The sequence below is a fragment of the Coturnix japonica genome, chromosome 14, assembly GCF_054131305.1.
Source record: "Coturnix japonica strain WE chromosome 14, WE-NBRP24, whole genome shotgun sequence".
Lineage (NCBI taxonomy): Eukaryota > Metazoa > Chordata > Aves > Galliformes > Phasianidae > Coturnix > Coturnix japonica.
Window position 1 is genome coordinate 9,596,725 of NC_140676.1, and position 21,080 is coordinate 9,617,804.

General features: G+C 42.8%; 1 protein-coding gene and 1 long non-coding RNA gene across 5 annotated transcripts in view; both read left to right on the top strand.

Annotated features, from left to right (window-relative positions):
* FBN1 (fibrillin 1) overlaps positions 1 to 12,433 on the top strand; it is a 136,995-nt gene extending 124,562 nt beyond the window's left edge. For 2 of the 3 annotated variants that reach the window (XM_085515482.1, XM_015872957.3), the window contains exons 55-66: positions 855 to 977; positions 1,394 to 1,525; positions 2,133 to 2,258; positions 2,915 to 3,121; positions 3,652 to 3,777; positions 3,986 to 4,108; positions 4,752 to 4,868; positions 5,265 to 5,393; positions 5,977 to 6,096; positions 8,380 to 8,611; positions 9,636 to 9,810; positions 11,160 to 12,433. In XM_085515482.1, the coding sequence (XP_085371608.1) occupies positions 855 to 977; positions 1,394 to 1,525; positions 2,133 to 2,258; positions 2,915 to 3,121; positions 3,652 to 3,777; positions 3,986 to 4,108; positions 4,752 to 4,868; positions 5,265 to 5,393; positions 5,977 to 6,096; positions 8,380 to 8,611; positions 9,636 to 9,810; positions 11,160 to 11,549 (2,000 nt within the window). In that variant the 3' untranslated portion in view covers positions 11,550 to 12,433. Of the gene's footprint in view, positions 1 to 854; positions 978 to 1,393; positions 1,526 to 2,132; positions 2,259 to 2,747; positions 3,122 to 3,651; positions 3,778 to 3,985; positions 4,109 to 4,751; positions 4,869 to 5,264; positions 5,394 to 5,976; positions 6,097 to 8,379; positions 8,612 to 9,635; positions 9,811 to 11,159 lie in introns of all 3 variants that reach the window. The other variant, XR_014934361.1, reaches the window with a different exon arrangement.
* Positions 12,434 to 14,447: 2,014 nt separating this feature from the next.
* On the top strand, positions 14,448 to 18,315 carry LOC146758457 (uncharacterized). Of its 2 annotated transcripts, none has more exons than XR_014934382.1 (4): positions 14,448 to 14,572; positions 16,577 to 16,679; positions 16,802 to 16,901; positions 18,077 to 18,315. It is a non-coding gene; the product is annotated as an uncharacterized LOC146758457 (long non-coding RNA). The 2 variants fall into 2 exon arrangements; XR_014934383.1 differs by lacking the exon at positions 18,077 to 18,315 and adding an exon at positions 17,768 to 17,888.
* The last annotated feature ends 2,765 nt before the right edge of the window (positions 18,316 to 21,080 follow it).

Here is a 21,080-nt window from a genome sequence, read left to right on the forward strand (position 1 = left end):
TCCAGAAGGAGTTTGCACAAATTTGTGTGGGAATCCATCAGTGGAAATTAAGCTTGATAGTTTCTGTGTGGCTTTTGGCTGTGGAAGGCCTTAAACTTGAGAGGCTGTATCAGGGGAAAGATCTCTGCATACATGGTGCCTTTATTTTAAATACTTTTCCCCTTAAGTTATCGCCAGAGAGAGGGGAATGTCCTCGGACATTCTGACACTTTATCTGACCTGACACAGCTGTTCTTCCATTATCTGCTACAATCTAGTTTGCAAACCCATACAAAGGAATGGTTCTATTTTTGCATCAGCTCGCATTAGTTTTATATACAGTTAGAGCTTCATTTACTTCCCTGTGGAATTTGGTCAAAAGCTCAAATTGCAGAGGAGTTAGCAGAGAGTGTAAACATCATTATATATGGCAGTAATTATTCAAGTAGCCCGGAGTGTACGTAAATGCACTTTCCTAGTAAGAACAGTGTTTTAAGGAATTCAGTGTATGAAGAAGCTGAATTAGTGAACCTAGGATTTAAAAATAAATATCAATAAAAATTGAGCCTAGACATGAAAAAGGTGCAGTTTTCACTTACAGGAGTTTGGCAGCATAGATCTGGAAATTCTTTGCGTTGTCTTTTTGCCTTTGGAGATATTGAGACTTGAGGTAGCTGTGCAAACATGCTGGCATGTCTGATGCCTTTTCCTGTACAGATATCCATAACAAGTAGAAACGTGAGTCCTCAACAATTAAAATTTAACCAGTGTTAAACTGGGATCTTTGGTACTGGCTGTAACTAAAACCCACACGTTCAAGTCTGCTTCATTTTGCAAAAGATTGTTTCACTTCATTTTTGCTGCTCTGAATCCAGATGTCAACGAGTGCGTTCAGAACCCTCTGCTCTGTGCTTTCCGCTGTGTGAACACTTTTGGATCCTATGAGTGCAAGTGCCCTGCAGGATACGTTCTACGAGAGGACCGGAGAATGTGCAGAGGTAAAGCTCCTACCAGAATCTCACAGTTGTGAGCTAATAATTTCAAGTTCCTGCAGGGGCAGGGCTCTGACTCACTGAGTGGGACAGAGTTTAAATCCCAGGAGGTAACAGAGTCAGAAAGAATTCGGGATGAAATTCTATGGTTTGTATTACACAGTTGGTGGTATTAGTCCTATCCTGCCTGTAAACCTGGACATCTGAATAAGTGAGATCATATCAGAAAGTGGAGTTCTCTTGCCCTGATAGAAAGGGCACTTGGGAGAAATGAATTTGCTCTAGACTGTTATATCTGGTAGAAAGTTTAGCACAATAACAGTGCTAAATTTGATTGCATTAAAATTCCAAAGTCAGAATTTATTATTATGAATTTCCAACAGCATCTCTCCATATAATGAAGTCTAAACTTTGTGTTTTAGATCAGAATGAGTGTGAAGAAGGCATTCATGATTGTGACTCAAAACAAATGGAGTGCAAAAACCTCATAGGTACCTATATGTGCATCTGTGGACCAGGTTACCAGCGCAGACCAGATGGAGAAGGTTGTATAGGTAGGTGGCCCTGGAGTGTTGTAGCTTTTGAAACACACAGTCTCTCTCGTTAGAGCTGAAAATTTTGGATTTAACAAAACATTAAAGAATTCAGGGGAAGAATTATGCACTTACCTGCATACTGGATCATCGGTGCTATACACACATTGTTTTGCTGTGCAGGTGTTCACACATCTGAGCGCTAAGTAGAAAATCTGAATATGGCTGTCTGTACAACCAGCTTGCAATGCTGTTGATGAATTGCTCATGGTGAGCAGAGAATTGGGCTCACTGCTGTGCGCTTGTTGATCTCTGTTAACAAGAATAAAGGTAGATCTGAATTGTTGTAAAACTTTGGATGACATTAAGAAGTGCAGCTACAAGTGTGAGCAGTTTTGAAAACCACTGAGGAGTGTATTGCAGAGATAGCTTAGAAACAGCAGCTGTAAAGTGAGCTGGACAGCCATCTTTCTTCTGAAAACTGAATAGATCTTTATAATGAAAATAAATAAATAAAATAAAGCTTAACAAAATAGAATGTTCAGCTTAAAAAATTCATACAAACTTCATCAGTCTGCTTTAAAACAGTAATGAACTTGATTTTTCCCACATCATTTTAAAAAAACAGATGAGAATGAATGTCAGACCAAGCCTGGGCTCTGTGAGAATGGCCGGTGTGTCAACACAGTGGGAAGTTACAGATGTGAATGCAATGAGGGATTCACAGTCAGTGACACTCAGAACGAATGCCTTGGTAAGTCCAACAGTAACGCCCTAATGAATAATCACTTTGGTAACGGGAATTCATTTTCTGGGAGTCACACTAGCTGCGTTTCTTTGGCAGTCAAATGTGACTCTTGTTTGAGGCGGTTTTACAACTTAGTGAGTTGTCTCATTTTGCAAAAGTACTCAGAAGCTTAAACTTAGAAATATAACAGTGAAAACATGGTCTTGAGTTTACATTCCTGCAAGAAGGGACCTTATTAAGTAGGTGTCCTCCTGCAGTTTCACTCATTGTGTGCTAACTGTATGCCTGCTTTGATCAGTTGCATTGGGTTGGCTAGTTGTGCGAGCTGACAGTGGGTAGTATCAGTCAGCCTGGAATTGCGCTGCCTTTTCTCTGGGTCAGATTTTCAGCCAACCTTTCTTGTCTGGAATGAAGCAGAAATGTATCTTTTTACAAGTGTAATGTAACTTGTCTTCCACCTTCTGCTAAATTTCCTGTCTTCTTTGTTTCCCTTAGACATCGCGCTCTCTTTCTTACTGCTGGTAGTCTTTCACTCTCAGTTGCACAGTCTCAGGGTGAAGTATGCCCTTTCTTTTATATTTCTAACTGAATTCCTAATATCTCATGACCTTCTGTAGGTCATCGCCATTAGGATTCTCTGTAATGCATAATTTGTCTTCCAGACAACAGGGAAGGCTACTGCTTCACTGAAGTCTTACAAAGTATGTGTCAAATTGGATCAAGCAACAGGAATCCTGTCACCAAGTCTGAATGCTGCTGTGATGGTGGCCGAGGCTGGGGGCCAAACTGCGAGGTCTGCCCCTTCCCAGGCACTGTGGCCTTTAAGAAGCTTTGTCCTCATGGTCGGGGATACATGTCCAATGGAGCAGGTACTGACTTACCTTGTAAACACCACCTTAGATCATTTACATTTTTTGGATATTAATCCAAATTCTCTGAGAGTTTTCATGTTGAGAGAACACAGTCACTTGGGAGGAAGGTATGTAGCCTAAGACCTTTGATGAGAAGGCATCCATCCTGCTTGGCAGATATTTATTTGGCATGCCGGCTGATTGACACACTCTCAGGTGGGAGTTTGCATTCTCGCATTTGACTGCACTGTGGGTACACATCGAGAGCTGTTTGTGTACGTGAGAGCAAAGTGATGTTTGATTCATGGAGGCTAATATGCGATCAGTTCCACTTGTTTGCTTACACTTACACTTACAGTATTTGAAAGTTAGATTAATGCTCCATATTATTCTACTTAGTATTTCCCCCCAATCTGTTCAGTGTTCTGTTATAAAGTTTTTTACTTTATGTAGGGCTTTTTAATGTCAGATCACAAGAACATACTGTAACTTTATAAGATGAGCTCTTTATGATGTTCTCTTGTGGACTAACTTTCATTTAACTGCAGATATTGATGAGTGCAAGGTTATCCATGATGTCTGCCGTAATGGGGAATGCATCAATGAAAGGGGATCTTACCGTTGTCATTGCAACCTCGGCTATACTACAGATATAACTGGCACTCTTTGCATAGGTAGGATTTTCGTTATGTTCTACGAATATAAAGTTATTTATATTGTATGTACATAATGCTTATTACTAAGAGATGGCTTGTTGAAAGGAACACAAAAACTTTGAAAAACAAGGAAAAAAATGTGTTTCTTTAAGAGGTTTTGAGCCTTTTATAAACCATCACAAATGTTGGTTGTTACCATGACAGTGTCTGGTTTTGCTTATTTTAGATCTGAATGAATGTAACGAGTCCCCCAAACCTTGCAATTTCATCTGCAAAAACACAGAGGGGAGCTTCCAGTGTTCGTGTCCAAAAGGGTACATCCTTCAAGAAGATGGGAGAAGCTGCAAAGGTAACAAACAAGCAATTTATTGCAGAAACTTGATGTTTTGTGGGCAAATACTAATCCAAGAACATTTAAATTATGTAAATCTTTACAAATGCTAGTTATAATAATTCTAATGACCTTCAGCTCAAATGAGAACACTGTTTTCAGTGCATTGTCCAGCATAAGCAGAGTTGTAACCTACTTCCTCTGCATTGTGCTGAATAACAGACAATGCAGGAGAGAGTTTGAAACATTCATTGTATTCTCACTTATGTCTCTATCTTGTTACCAGAGCTCTGACTGAAACCACACAAGCCTGAGCAGTGATTCTAAATTTGGCATTCTTCAATACAATGCTTTCAATCTGCCACTGCTTCTCACATTGATTGAGTACAGCCAGAGTGGGCATTGTAGTATAACAGCATTTTACAGACAGGTGAGAGTGGTGTCTGTAATCCTGCATTAGCACAGACACTACTGTAGCTATGATGTCCCCTTCATAATGTGAGGGACTCCATGTTCAAGGAAACCAATGCCAGTGTGGAAATGAGATTTAGATTCAAATACCTTTATCTGACACATCACTTATTTGCAGCCACTTCTAAGTCCAGCTGAAATGTCCGATCCTCCCAAGGAAACAAATGAAAAACGTTTGCTTGTTTTTTAGATCTTGATGAATGTGCAACAAAGCAGCACAACTGCCAGTTCCTTTGTGTCAACACTATTGGGGGTTTTACTTGTAAATGTCCTCCCGGATTCACTCAGCACCATACAGCCTGCATTGGTAAGTGGTGTGAGAAACACACAAAACCAGAAGCACCTCAGGTCTGTGGAAATGTCAAATGAAACTCCTCCAACAAAACATCCTTTGTGCTCTGCGTGTTGGATTGTTCTTCTGTTGATCCTCTGTTATTGGTGTGAAGGTGTGGTTGGTTGAAGACTGGGATATCAAACTACACGTTCTTGGGGAAAAAAAGGAGCGTTCCCTTCCCATAGCTGTTCTTAATTTTTTTCAAATTAAAATTGTCAGTAAGAGGTAAAAAATGGGGCGGTCATTAAGACAGCGATATTGCTAATGTTTCTGTACTGCTTGTCACAGACCTTTCATTGTCAGCATTGCTAAATCATCATCTTTACAATGAAGAATAAGAAGTAACACTCAGACTTTGGTTTCCTTCAGATAATAATGAATGTGCTACTGAAATTAATTTATGTGGGGCAAAAGGTATTTGCCAGAACACTCCGGGAAGTTTTGTGTGCGAATGTCAGCGTGGCTTCTCACTTGACCAGACCGGGCTTAGCTGTGAAGGTAGGTACAGCACAGTGCATTTAATTTCATCTCATCTTGCTTTCCTATATCTTTCCTCATCCTGCTGTTGTCCAAGGAGGGACATACAGTGTAAGAACCAAATCCTATGTAGTAAGGATGCTCAGATTGAAGGGAGGTTGGGGTTTGGAAGTTAATCAGCAGGGACGTATTTCTCTTTGTGGGTCTGAAGACACAGATAACCTGCAGGGTTCTAGAGAGCTGGTACTTCTGAGGATGCTTCAATTTAGTCTGGAATGTTTTAGTTTAAGAATCACAAGTTCAGTGAACTTCTGTCAAATCCTGCCTGGATTTCTGAAGGACTCACCAAGGGCAGGAAGTCTTGCATCTGCAAGGTGACCTGCTGGGAGTTCGTGAGCTGTTGACTTCACTTCTCTGGGTTCCTCTCTCTGGGAGCCAGAACTGTGAACCTGAAAGGCCAGAAGTGGACTCCCATTGCTGGTTGGGGTTTTGGAAAATCCTGGAATATCCCTGTACTTATGGCTGATTACTTGTAACACAGTTTTCAAATGTAGTGTAACTTGAGCCTCTCTCCCTGAATTCAGAGTGTCTCTCACCTTTTTAGATGTTGATGAATGCGATGGAAACCATCGGTGTCAGCACGGCTGCCAAAACATAATCGGAGGATACAGGTGTAGCTGCCCACAAGGATATCTCCAGCATTACCAGTGGAACCAATGCGTTGGCAAGTCATTTTTAATAGTTTATGTATGGAAATGCATGCAGCAACAAGTGAAGGGCAGTGGGTCAGTTTGCCATACGTTCTGCTCATAATTTACCATGTTCAGTGGAGTTACATTTCAAGTGAGTTGTCCGGTGAAAGGCAGTTGGTTTGAAACAGCCAGTAGCTCGTATCCTGACTCGATAAGGTAAGCACAAACAAGGTGAGCTCTGAGGGTGCTTGAAGTTGGACTGATTCTGAGGAAAAGTGCGTTACTCACACATGTCTTGTGATGTGAACAAAGGAAGTGCTCCCAGCCATGCAGCAGTCAACAACCTGAGTTTATTGTTGGTCAAACCTGGCAGAATCAAAACTAAAAGTTTGGGTTGTTACACAGTAAAATTCAACTTCTGGAGTAAAGCATTTTGAATTCTATTAACATCCTACAGCTGCTGCCATCTGTCTAAAGACGTTTCCTTGCAACTTTGAGATAGACTGTAGTAACAAGCGCTCACAGCTCACCTTTGGTTATAAGAACTAAAAGCCAGCGCTCGTTACTTATGCTAAGAAGTAAATACACTGGAAAATTAAAATGCGTATTTCTTCCTTGTCTAAAACTTGGTTCTCTGAGCCCTCTTAGATGAGGCTGCATGTGCAGAGGCTGCGTTGCTGCAGGGTGTGACTTGAGCAGATAGAGCTGGGCCGTCTGCAGGAGTCATGAGAAATGTCTCTGTATCTCCCCATGGTGTAACATGTAGTTTGTTCAAACAGAAGAAGCACTTAAATAAGTTTTCTTCTAGTGACAGCTTCCTGCAGTTTCAGTTACATCTAATGTGCTTTCACACAAGTTCCTCTTGTGTAGATAGCGGAGATGTGTTTGATTACCTCATTGAGAACAAAGGGCTTCATATCTCTTTGTTCAGCTTCCTTTGCTTTCAGAAACAAAATGCCTTACCTTGTTAGCACTGCGGTGCTCTGGGGGATCTCTGCTTTTCATTGTGCTTACCAAATTTCCTGACCTTTTATGCAGCCCTTGCTGTAACATTTGCTTGCTTGTGTTCCAGTGCATACAAGAGAACAAGGAGGGAGCTCAAACACAGGATGGCCTTGAATGCTAATTAAAATAGCAGAGCATAGGGTTAAATTAGAATCTAATAAAATTGGCACAAAAGAAAAATCAAACAAGCCTGTAGGAGCTACCTAACCTTGGTGATGTTCACACTCTATCTGCTGTGGAACAAGGCAAAGTGAGTGTGTATCCTTGCGGTGCAACAAGTTTCTGTGTTTCAAATGTTCATTTATGATGTAGACCTAATTGCTATGAATTCAGCTGTGTTAGGTACCTTGAGTATTGAAACATCAGTCTAAGTTAATGGCAAAGCTTTTATGGACTTAGTTAGAATTCAGACCCAAGTTTAACTCTTTAGGGTCCTCACAGGTTCACTGTTAATGTCTGTAATTATATGCTTTTGATACTTTTCTAGCTCTCCTGGGCATACCACGGGGGAAGAATCCATGTAATAGGCTTTTCTGTAACAACTCCTTCATATTATTTGGCAATCCCAGCTCTGCAAACAGTTTCTGCCTTTTTTAGCTTATTTGATGAAGTGTTCAGGGATTTTTGATGTTGCTGCAACACATATTTAGATAATCACTGAAGAATGCTTTGGTTCCTCCCATGCCTTGTGCTGTGTGTGACTGTGTCCCCTGCCCAGACAATTCTGTGGAGCACCCTGCCATAAATCATGCTGCAAAAAGTAGAGCATTGCTCTTAAATGAAGAGCAAACAGTCACATTGTTTGGGAAAAGACAATAATGCTCTGAATTGGCACTTATTCTCTAATCATCTAATCTAATTCTCTATCATCTCTAACCTGGATGTGAAGGTTGGAGATGCTGCTCTGGGCTTTGTATGTTAATCCATTCAGGGCTTTTCAGTGCCTGGAAAAGGTGTCAGAGCCTGATTCCCTCTCTTTCTCCTTTAATCTTGAATACAAATTATGAACATGGGATTATTAGACCAGATTCTCAACCGTGTAAAGTTTTATCCTCAGGCTTTTTTCTGGGACAAGAAATGTTCCCTCCTCTGCTTCTCAGCTGTTCGGAGCACAAGCTGACATGGTCTGAGACATCTTCAGTAGAGTAGCCCAGATGTTGCTCTGTTGTATGGAATAGTTGCCTCCTAGCAGCCAAGGTTGAGGCCAAGTCCTGTGGTTTGTTTCTGTGCATCTGGAACCGCAGCACTTCTTTCTGAAGGGACTGACCTGAGAGTGGAAATTAACATGGTGTGTTCTTCTTCCTTTCCAGATGAAAATGAATGTCTAAGTGCACACATTTGTGGAGGAGCATCTTGCCACAATACTTTGGGAAGCTATAAATGTATGTGCCCTACCGGATTTCAGTATGAACAGTTTAGTGGAGGTTGCCAAGATATCAATGAATGCGGTTCTGCACAAGCCCCATGCAGTTATGGTTGTTCAAATACTGAAGGTGGCTATGTCTGTGGATGTCCACCTGGTTACTTCAGAATAGGACAAGGGTAAGGGATTCTCATTTTAAACTAACAGACATAAAGGCGACGTAACTCGCTCCCTTCTCTGTAGTGTGGAGCAGCAGAACCAGGCTGTTATCACCAATGAGAGATGGACAGGATTGTGGAGGTGCTCAGGAGTTTGGATTCACCTGCTTCTTTTGGAAATGAGGGAGGGGAGAGCTAACAGAGAGAAGGGAGTTACATGGTTTTAGTGTTAAAGGGAACCTGGTCACAACTACCAGATTCCATAATCCCTTTTAACTCACTGCTTTCACCTCTCTCTCGCACACCCCAGCAGCCAGCCAAGCTATCTGAGCTCACCTCTTGGGAGCTGACACCTCTCACTCTGATTTGTGCTGTATCACTTGTCCGCTTTAAAAGCAAAGCAAAATAAGCCTTGCCAGCTCCAAGGACAAATGATATTATGCAAGTGGTGATTGGAATTACAACTTCATATGCTCTTATATGTTCTTGTGTGTTTCATATTCTTATGCATTCCAAATGAATTACTTTTTTAATAAATGTCTGCTTTATCAAGGAAACCAATTTTCACTTGCCCCAGTGGGAGCATTAGGGCAGTGCATCATGTTGGACCAAGCACTCAGTTGGAAAGCAGAAACATTGTGCTTTACATTTTAGAAGTGACTTTGGGATGCTCACTTGAACTACATTATGAAAGACCACAATTCTCAAATTTTTCAGCACCTCCTAAAACTTGGTCACTCTTAATGTGCTTAAGGTTGGATGACAGAAAGAACTAACAACTTCTCAGAGCCTAAACTGGTGTTTTTAGATCTGTTACATATTGGCAGGGCTCTTTTAGACAGAGCCCCATGGAAACAGATTCTTGAAACCAGAGGTAGCTGCTTTGTGATTCAGTGAGAATTTTGCCTGTTAAACTGAACAGAAAATTTCCTGGGAAATGAGTGCAACACAATTGCTTTATTATTTGTATGCACAGTCCCCAAATTGAGCTCTTGCTAAGGTATCTGTCTCACTGGAATTAAATCTGGATTTCTCCCTTCCTTAGACACTGTGTATCTGGAGTCGGGCTAGGCAAAGGTCAAGGACAAGAGCTTTCCCTCAGCGGAGAAATGGATGACAACTCCCTCTCTCCAGAAGCTTGCTACGAATGTAAAATCAATGGCTACCCCAAGAGAGGAAGGAAGCGCAGAAGTACTAATGAAACTGCAAATGAAGCAGAGGTAACTGACCCTCTGGGGGGAAAGGGTTTGCTGTTATCTTGTGAAAGCCAGTCTTGGATTGTTGAATGCCAAGAAGCAATCTCATTGAAAAATTTATACCCCAAAGTAGACCAAAGGGCTTTGGGTTTTGGACGGGAGGTGTCTGGGACGGGGCTTTCTGAAACTTCTGTCACTGTCAGGCAAAGATTGTCCCCTGCAGCCCTTTGATTCCTACTACCTACATCATTGCATCCAACACTAAAATAACAACCACCCAGCTGTCCTGACAGCAGTGCTCTCACCTGCAAAACAGGCTCTTGATTCTAGAGGATGATGGGTATGTAAAACATCTGTGTGACCTTGTGGCCAGAAAGGCAGTATGCGTTGGACAAGGTGGATGGTGACCCCTCCAAGCAGGACCATGTTGTGTCTGGGTTTGGAGCCCACATCAAAGCAAACAAAGTGCCCTGGATGTGAACAATGAACTTCAAGGGAGTCCAGGGTGTCCCAGTGCTGCAGCTCTTCCTGAGGCTCATCCACACTCGCAGTCACTCAGGCTGCCAGCCTGGGGGCAAAGCTGTAGGTGAGGTCATGTATTTTGCTCTCTGCTGGTCCAGGCAGAATTAGGGAGGTTGAGCTTCATCTTTCATCACCTGGAAGTTGGTAGGGACAGAGGCAGGTTTCTGTTTGCTGCTCAGTGGGATAATTGTGTGCCAGTGAACGTGTAAAACCTATCGCAGTGCTCACTCAACTCCACTTCTTCCTAGCTGTTGTCATTGGTTTCTTTTATATTAACCAAACATTAACAATTGCTTCCAGAACCCATATTTATATGAAAAAGCTGCTCCTGCAGTGCGACTCACACATACAAGACTTGGGAAGTACAGTAACTGTCACTTGAAGGTGAGGGGTAGTGCTGCTTCTCCAGCAGCCTCCCCCCAGTTTCACATCTAAACAGCGAATATCACAAAGTAGAAAACTCCTACCTAAACGATATGCCTCTCCCACAGACCATGCTGTCTTCTGTGCATCGTTCCCATTAGCTTGTGATTCCCCCTGACCGGAGCAGATCAGCCCTTTGCAGAGTGTAGGACTCTGAGCACAGACACTGAGCACAATCAGATGTCAGGCAGCAGGACCCACATAGAGAAACTGTGTGCCTCCCATCACCACGCAGGGCCGGTGTCAAAGACCATACTTGATTCTGACAACCAGTAAGCCTCCAAGAGTGGTTTAGACAGGTGACTTAACAGGACCTCCTTTTAAAAACTATTTCATTAATAATGGATGAGCTGGGTAAGAAATACACATGTTGATGCCTGTGAATTGTTCTCTGACAAAGGCAGCTAACATCATTTGTTCTTGTGCAGGATGAGCAAGAGCTGGAGCCTCCAATCAGTCTTGCCAGCTGGGATATTGAGAAAGCAGCAGTCTTTTCTATCAACATCTCCGATCTCAGTAACAAAGATCGCATCCTGAAACTGCTTCCTGCCCTCACAACACTGACAAACCATAACCGATATTTAATTGACTCCGGAAATGAAGATGGTTTCTTTAGAATCAATAAGAAGGACGGAATAAGTTACCTTCATTTCACAAAGAAGAAGCCAGTGCCTGGAAACTATTCATTACAAATCAGTAGTATTCCACTCTATAAAAAGAAGGAACTTAACCAGCTTGAAGAGAAACATGACAAAGACTACCTCAGTGGTGAGCTGGGAGATAACCTGAAAATGAAAATTCAGATATTGCTTCATTAATTCATCAACCAAAGACCAAATAATTAAACCAAAGATAGATAGGTAGGACTGAATATTTCTCCCAATCAGATTCTCCATATCATAGGTACAATCTTACATGAGTACATTTGTATGAACAAGCACTATTATATACATAAACAAGGTACAGGATGAATACCCTAGCTCAAAACAACCACTTTCTCAGGCTTTTAACTGTAGCTGAGCTACCTTGATATGCTGAATCTTGAAAACTGGGACTTTTGCCTTTGGAAGTTGGCCACTGATGCTGAGACGCGTCATCATTTCAGCAGAGGTACAAGAATGTGCTTTCAACTAATGGACAGCTCTATTTTTGTAATTCTTAAACTTCGCTTCTCCAACTACAACTTACTAGGTCAGCCATTTATGATATCCATTTGGTGCTAGTAAATTTTCAACCTAGATTTATAAATGCACTGTAATATTTACACAACTTAGAAGCCAAAATTGCCATTATTCAGTCTAAATACTTCAATCAACCAAAGTTAGCTCAGTAGTTTATCTCAGTTATGCCTATAATACATTACATGTAAATTAAGTGTGTGTATACTGTAATCATGCTATTTTTATCAATGAAGCATTTGTAAACTAGATTAATAATACCCTTAATGTGAGGGTTTGTAATGGTGCTTATAAGACCAACTACTTGTTAACTGTATACACAAACCTGATGATAAAGTTTCTGTGACTTGCCAAAATGCACTGAGGTCAGTAGGGACCATTAAACATTCTCAAAAGTCAGATGACAATCAGTGCCATCCTACGCCATGACATTATGTAACATGTCAAGAGTACCCATAGTCATTCATATCAGCAAGGGTTCAATGTCATAAATGTCACAATAAAACAGTTCTTTTTTTAGTTTATTCTGTGGCTTTGTGTTCTTGCTGAAAATGATAAACTGAATTCTTACGTTTCAGGCATTTTTGGTAGGGTTTGTTGTCTGTATGTGTGCACAGGTGATTTCTTCATGAAGGGATGCTGCCATCGTTTGTTCACTCTTCGTGCAAAGGAAATACAGAAAGCTTCACAAAGCTGAGCAGCAGCGGAACTCCAAAATAATTGTGTGGCTCCAGAAAGTGCATTAGAACATTTCTGATGACTCTTACCTGAATAATCACGTCAGTCAGTAACTTTGACAGCCAAAGCATGCAGAAGTGGATGTTAAGTCACTGTACAGAAAAAAAAAGTAATAATCAGCATTTAATCATTAGAAATGTCATTTGCTGAAAGTGCCTTGTTTTAAATATTCAGTTCTTTTACCCCTACTGCAACAGCTGTTCTCAAATAACCTAAGATGGATCACAAAGTCATAACCCGATACCAAAAACAGCCATCAGTTGTAGATGCATTTTAATGTGGAAGGAGTTACTCGGTGATGCAAATGTTCTCATATACTCAAGTGCTGCAGTACATCTTTGAGCAGCAGAAGAACATTCTACTGAGATGTGATGCTTCAAAACCTGGGGGCAGAAATGGAGCAAGTAGTGGCAATGAAAATACGGTTTGGGTTGTGTTGTAATTGATAGAGGGAACGTACACTGAGCTATACTCGTTTTGAAAAGAAAATGCACTGTAACAATTTACCCCCAATTGTATTGTTCTCTGTAATTCAACTTCAGCTCTCTTGGATTTCTTTCTGCTTAACAAATACAACTATACAGAATGAAGCTGGTACTTGCTCATAGGGTTACCTTGATATCTATAATAGACTATGTCTGGATTTTACATGTTGATGTGCCAAAACCTTAAATGGTATTTTTATTTTTCCGTATCTTGTGTAACTATGGCAAAATGTAATCAGAGCTTTACAGCTGTATGTGCCACTTCAACTTCAGCACATTGGGATGGTTTTTTCAGTGTGTAAGATTGTAATGGTTTCTGGTTATAGTGTATGGTTTGGGTATTTTCTCTCCAGCCCTCAAATATTGAGAGGAACTGAAAGGAATGGTTCACAAATAGCTCTGCCAAGTGGTGTTGGCTTCACATTTGTAACACCTTAATATGCTAAAACCTCGTTGATGGTGCTCCAGCAGCCCCTGCGTTGTCTGCACAGTTCTACAAGTCATCTTTGTTGCGCTGCAGAAATAAGGACAGATGAGAGTGTTGGTATTTTGTCACACAGAGAGAAGACCAATTTGAAGTAGTTCAATCCTTCCATTGACTAAAAGATAATGTTCAAATACTTCCAATATGATTTTGGCAGCATCTCTTTTAGTGGTTTAAAGATGCAAAGCGCCCAGTCTTGCCTGTAACTTTTAGTTGCCATATACATATAATTATTTACATTAGCTTGAATTTCTGCAGTTTTCTTGAAGCACAAAGGTTGCATGAAAACACTGCATGAGAGCTGCAATGAAGAAATGGTTTTAACCTGTAAGTGTGATTTACAGTATTTTCCTGTGTTTGATTTGACAGTGGGATTCCAGAGACTGAGCACGACGTACACTGGAGGCTTTATCCAATGTGTGTGCTTTTGCAATTAAAGGCTATTCTTCAAATTCAATGAAATGATGAAATATGTGAAATAACTCCGTGGCTTCCCTCTGTCACAGCTGTGCATATGACTAGGTGTAGATGCATGCATGGATAATAAATATAGGTTTTGGTTAACTGTTAAACAAAGATGGCTTCTGACTGTGCACATCTAATCGTACTCATTGTGTATTGTAACAGTATCTTGTAAACTTGATGGCTGACATGTATTTTGGCAGAATGTGGCTTTTTCCACAGTCTCTCATTTACGCAGACTTTCAAAGGACCCCAAGTGTTTACTTTCTTACCGCAGGTCTCAATGGGTCACACTCAGGTTTTCTCTAAAATAAATATTCTACGCTGTGATTCAAGTTCAGCTTCGTGCTTTGGAAGAGCTCCTCTGGACAAGACTCCTGAGCACAGAGAGGCCTGGGCTGTTTGAAGAGCAAGACAGACACCACAGGCATTGCCTGACAGCTTCCCCATCCGTGTTTGGGAACATCTGGTCCCTGCTGGCAGCGCTGTTGCAGGTAAGTGCCATGCAGAGCAGCCTGCAGCTGCACTACACCAGACTGGAGGGGAGGGTGGGGGAGGTGCTGGCATTGCAGAAGTCTTCTCACCACCTTTAAAAACTGTTACTTGCTGCAAAAGAATTTTTAGGATTCCACCTTTAAAATGATGCTGTGTTGGAATCATTAAAACTTCTTATAGTTCTGATGGCTTCTGCCAAAATGAGACTGCATTGAGCAAGGTTGGCAGCTTATGCTGCAGCGTGGTACTGCTACTTTCTGAGTAGGAATGGGATGGGAAGGAGTAAGTCTCTCTTCTTTCAGCTTCACTGTTGTAGAAGATATCCTGTAGAGAGGAAGTCATAACTCAGCAGCTGCTGAGGCTGTGGCTGTGTGCGGGGCAGCAGGAGCTGTGTGCCCATCCCAGTGCCCCTGCAGCTGCCCTGTGCCAGGTAGCACAGGAGCTAATGGGACACATGGAATTCCCTAAGCTGGGACATCTGAGCCCAGGATCTTACCCACTTAGTCCCTCTCTCTCGAGCAAGTCTTTAAGCTTTGTCTGTTTTAGTTGGCTTCATGCTTGCAGAAGTAGCCAAGATACAATGTACAGCAGGTTAATCCAGTAAATCCAGGGTATTCGCCCAGAATAAGCCCTCATACTATCACAGTGTTGGCAATGTAATGCTCAGCTAAAACTGTTCAGAAAAAAAAAACAGGGCTTCTCATTGTTGGCAGTGGCCTGAACACGTTGGATCTCTGCAGAAACCTGCACAGCTCCTGGGTGAGCTCCTGCAGTTCTGTGTTTGTATGCAGGGCTTCTGCGTGCAAGCCCATGCATCAGCACTGTGGGTCCAGGCATTGAGTTAAACTGCAAGATCATAATGGCTTTGGATGCTGTGAGAACTTAAGGAAAACTTGAGGAGAGGGTGAGCATATGGCTGTGCTTTGGGGAAGAGTGTACCATCACTTACACTGAAGTAAATGGCAAATGATTGCAGTGGTTGCAGCAGTAACCAGAAGGGGGGGAAAAAAGAGGAAGGGGTGAATGCAGCAGTTGTTAAAAACACCCCAATGCACGTGGTTGTTGTTTCACCTGCAGGCACAGGTCCTGTGCTGTCCCTGGTACCTTGGAGGCGTTCCGTGGCAGGGCTGGATGGTGCTGTTGCTGTGTTCACTGTGTGCCTTGCCAAGGCCCTCAGTGCCCACACAGAGACTCTGAGGACAGATCCTGGACTCTCCCAAGGGGGTTGTGCCTTTTGGTTTGCCCAAAGATGAGACCCTCTGCTTTCCAGCAAAGCCTTGAAGATGTTGATGACTTCAGCTCTGACAAATTCCAACCATCTACTTCTGTTGTCCTTAGAACTTGCCAAATACATCACACCCTTGTAACAAATGCTTTTGAGGAATACTGTGCCCAAGCCAACTCCTCGGTTATGAGCTTCCCCTTGAGTTCAGTGCAGCAGTGTTGAGGCCAGAGAGGTTACCAAAGAGTGTTTTTGTTTCAGATTCTCCCATTTCTGATGTGCTCGTAAGTGGCACTGCTGAGGTGGGAAGTGGAGGCTGGGGTGGTTTGGGCAGTAGGAGCGTGTTGGCAGAGCTGGCTCAAAACCTGGAGTTCATTTTGGTGGATCCAGTGTGTGCTACTGCTGTGTGTTAGTATATGGCTGAGTCCTAAATTGTTCACATGCATGTGTGGAAATGTGTATTTTAATTTCTAAGGAATTGAGAGGGGTAACTGTTCGTCAGTGCTTTCAGACTGAACTCATGTTGTTGCTAAACCTCTGCTAAGTGCCCAGGAAAAGATTTTTCTTCTTCTGTCTCTTGGGCAGGACCCTTCCCTTCTGTGTGGCAGCACTGTGGGCCCAGCCCTGGCCTTGGCTCAGCATTCACATCTGTGGGTTTGTTTGTTTATGACCTTCTCTATGGCTCCCAGGGCTGTAGGATGTAAGCGCCCTGCAGACACATGTTCTGATCCTTACTACACCCTTGTGAGGTTGGGATGTGTTTGTCATCCTCTGTTTACAGGGTAAAAATCAAGAACCAGATCTTTCAGTTTGGAAGAGCCTATAGTCAGTGGTCGTCCTGCCTGGAGCAGCTCTGAAATACTGGAGTGTTTCTGCAATGAAGGGTAAGAAGCCAAATGGGCTCATCTGCTATGACAGGCCCAGCACGTGTGAAGCCATAGAAACAGCCCCTTTGCAGAAAAACACGTCTCAGCCCCAGCCCCTGGGGGTTGCCATTTCCCCACAGGGATCCACATGGGAAGCTGTCCCTGCGGGCAGCACTTAGAGAAATGCAGAGTGGCAGTGCCTGGTGGTTTGGTGGTTTTCTGCTGGATAAGAGGTTTTGGGTGAGTATCCAGGTCAGCAGACTGCACGGAGGTAATCAAAAGTGACACTGCTGGTGAGCAGGGCCTGGCTCTGCCAGCTTTCCCAGCTCGTCACTAAGGCTGTGGGATGAAGCAGCCAGGAAAACAGGGCTACTGCTTAGTTTTCTTTGGAGATTGATCTTTTATTCCTATCATTCCTATGTGAGGTGCTTCAGGGTGATTGTTTTTATTTTTTCTGTGACAACCCAGAAGAATTTTATGAGATTTTTTTTAAGCAGTGTGCACTGGGGCTCAGTCTGACTGCAGATGTGTGGCAGTATAGGTAAGCTCAGACAGGTAGGAAAGCTGCCTCGACTCTTCTCCTTTGTTATGCTATGTGTATGCTTACAGCTCTGCATAGATGCGTTGTTATTGTAATCACGGTAAGCACTAGAGCAGTGAGAAACAGTATAACCAAACACAAACCAGGTGAAACTCCCCTGGTTTTAGGTTTCATTACATACTGGAGGCTCAGGCCAGGTTTGTTGAGGTTCATGAACCTCTTTCTGAAGCTGGGCTCAGTTTCAAGCAGTCCTGGGCAAAGTTTCAGGTAAATCTGGTCCAAGTTTTGAGTAAATTTGGAACAAATTTTAGGTGAATAAGAGATGATTTATGATTTTAGGTAGAAACCATACGTACTCTGAAGTCTTAGCTTGGTTTCACTCTGTAACCAGGAAATCTTGGCATTTTGGCTAAGTTTCGCTTTGATCTTGAGTCTTGACCCTAAACCCAAAACAGCTGGGACAGAAAGGTGAGTCCCGTGAATAAACAGTGTAGAAATGGGTTCATTGGGTGGAAGCCCAAAGCCCTGCACCACACTAAAGCACAAATCTGTGATGATCTGCCAGCAGCAGAGGTGTTCCCACATGTCCCACCAGTGCTGCTTCTGTAAGTCGTCCAAACAACTGAGCCTTCTTCAGAACTCTGAATATGAAGTTGCATGTGCAGTTTCTAAGACTGGAGTACACTGACTTAAGATATGACTTGTGCAACCACAATCCAGTCCATGCTGCATTTTCACATTTTGAAGGATGAATTCAGACAAGAAGTCTATGCAGGTGAATAAGACCTAGGGTCTTCATCCCTGTGCTGTGTTACAACATGGCTCACATCCAAGCCATCAAGTGGGAAAACAGACTTTCTACCTGTTGCTTCAGTGAACTCCCGTGACACAGAGCACTGCAGCATCAGTTCTCCAGCCCAGAGGTGTCCAATGGGGCTACAGGTGTCGTCTTGCCAGTCCTGCCAGATCTGCCACTGCACGGATACCTGGAAGACAGAAAAGAGCTCAGAAGACTTTTTCATGCAGATGTCTTTAGATTCCTTCAGGAGTTTTAAAGGGATCTCCAGACAGAAACTTGTCCTTTTAAATAAAAAAGTATGTATCATCATTAAACCCCTTGATCATGAGATTCTTTTTGTGCCAAACATAAACTGTAGATGGAAAATATTTGAGCGGGATCTGGCTCCAACTACCAGGCAAAATATGAACAGCTGAACTGGGAATGTAAGTGCTGAATCCAGAGAAGAAGGTGATAGCACAGTTTGCTGCTGCTTTAAGAGGCACGTGACTGGAGGGATGGGCAGGAAGGGAGAAGGAAGGTGCCAGTGCGGAGCAGACAAGGAACCGCACTGTCAGTCTATATTCACATCAGTGCAAAGCTGAAACAACAGGAAACGAGGAGAAAGGAGAAAGGGAATAGCAGTTCAGCAGCACTGGCTCTGCTGGCTTCAGGAAGGCTGCTCAAAAGTTTTTTGACATGTATCAGCAGCCATCTGCTCTCGTAGCCAGCTCCACCAGGCTACAAACTAGTGTGAAGCCTACTCCCTCAGCTGGTGCTCCTGAGCCAACAAGCACTCGATGGACATGGTGCTTTTTGTACAGCATCTGCACTAAAATGGATCAAGTAAGGAGAGAGGGGGGTCTGCCCAGTGAGTTACTGGAACTGGGGCCCGGTGGGGAGCTTTGGGACCAGCAGACTTTGGGGCCTTGGCAGTGATATCCCTGTCCTAGGTTCTCCACTGTTAAAAGGGCAATAAGGAAACTCCTTAGGCAAAAAGCATAGCAAGGAAGGTGGTTAAAAGGACAAAAAGAAGAACAGAGAGGAACACAGAATTTCAGGCTTTGGTAGATGGATAACTATCACATACTTGCTGTATGTTTCCAGGTTTCCTTCTGTGTGCAGTCAAGCAAACTATTAGTTCTCCCTCTTTGCTGCCTTCCTGCGGTGTTCATTCGTTCATGAATGAGCTCACCCATTTCATCCTAATCCAGAGGCAGAGGTCATTGCATGGGGCAAACTCTCCTGATTGCTTACCAGCTCCCATCTCCACTAGCAAAAATAGTCTCTTACTCAGCTGGGAAAGGTAGAGTTATTTCAGCTGCTCGGAGCTCACAGATGTGATCCAGGCATGGCCAGTTTGCAGGATGGATGTGGAAGGCAAGGTCTTTAAGGTGAGCAAAACCTGGTACCAGTCTTTCCAGTGCAAAATTTGTCCTTCCAAAGTATTTCTGTTTTTCAAATTAAGAAATTCTGTAAATATTCAGCAGGAAAAATGCATTTTTTGGACAAAAGTTGTATCTGCTTGCTGTGGTTTAAGGGCCGTGGGACTGTGGCTCACTGTAGCTCATCTTTGGAGGGCGCAGCCTATTTGTGGGGTGGGTAAGCAGTTACCAAATGAGTCAAACAGAAAAGTCCCAAAAGCACATCAGAACCAGACCATTATGTGACCTTAGCAGGTACTGAGTGTAGATTATTAAGTCCTTAAAGACAATTTCTCATTTTGTATTCAAAAGTGTAATGAGGCAAGCAAAAGTTTAACAGATTTCCTGCTGCCCGTGTTGAAACTGTACTCACCAAAGGCATAAAACCCTTCATCAAAAGCTTTTCACCATCAATATTTAATTGCAGTTTTCAAATCTGCCACTGTAAGAGACCTCAGTGCTTTTTCCAAGTTCTCCCAGCACTAGGAAGTAGCCCCAGTTGAAGATCTGAAGCACTTTCCATAATGCTCTTACACCAAACCTCCCTGGAGATGAGATGCTGCCATATGTTAGACCAGTGACTATTTCTACTCCTGTGGTGTAAAACATCATTCTAGAGCTGGAGAATCCTGCTCCAGCCAAGAAAGCACAGCATAGACTGGATGAAGGATGGAGGGGAGAGTGAGAAAAGCCACCTAAGCAGACCAGTTCTTCACTTCAACTTTTAATCACTGTATCATGTCCATATTGCACAGATTAAAGCTGAAAGCAGCACCTAGCAAAGAAAGGGAAGTAAAAAAAAACAAACAAAAAAGGCTGCAAAATAACACTGTTCATGTTCTCAGAGCACAGACAAGATAATGGATGTGGAACTGTGTTTCTACTAAGCCAACTCTGTGTGAACTGCCCACTGTTTGTTTGTAAGGTCATCACCTTGTAAGGTGATGACATCATTTATGAGGCTGAATTTACGAAAGATCGTGTTGTCGTCTATACATAGTCTACTACATGCTCGTCTATCCCAGAATATGCTGGGAACCAGAGCATTTTCTTCTCCACAATGACAGCATAGATAAAACCAGGGAAGGAAATTGTGGGTCTCAACACAACCGCTGGGATGAGGTTGAAGGCCAAGTCTGGCAGGAGTTGCACAACGCTCAGTTGGAAAAGGCCAATTAGTTGTGTTTGATTCATTCAAGCTAACAAATAGCACAGTTCTGGGCTCTCCACAGAACAGCCTGGAATCCATTTGAAAAGTAGAGAAATGGTAAAGGGTTTAATAAGTGGGACCTGTTTACCAGCCCCCTAAGTAGTCCCCTTGTGTTCCATGCAAGTTTAGTCCTGTGAGAGTACCAGCTCATTGCACTTTGAGCATCAGGAAGGTGGGGTGAAAGAGCACGGAATCCTGGTTTTAAAGTCAGCAGGGCTAAACCCCAAACACTGCAAATCTGCAAGAAACAGAACCCTCCGTTTGCTATGAATTTCAGCTGTGCAATCAACTCACCTCAGCCAGGCAGCACAACACTGTACAAATCCACTGTACAAATCCACTGCAAGATCAAAGTCCTGAAATGATAGTTCTGCCACATCCAAGCTGCTCTGGTATGTGCTAAAGCCACTGGTTTACAGCATGTGCAGGTCAGCACAGTCACACACTGCCCATACCTGCCTGCTAC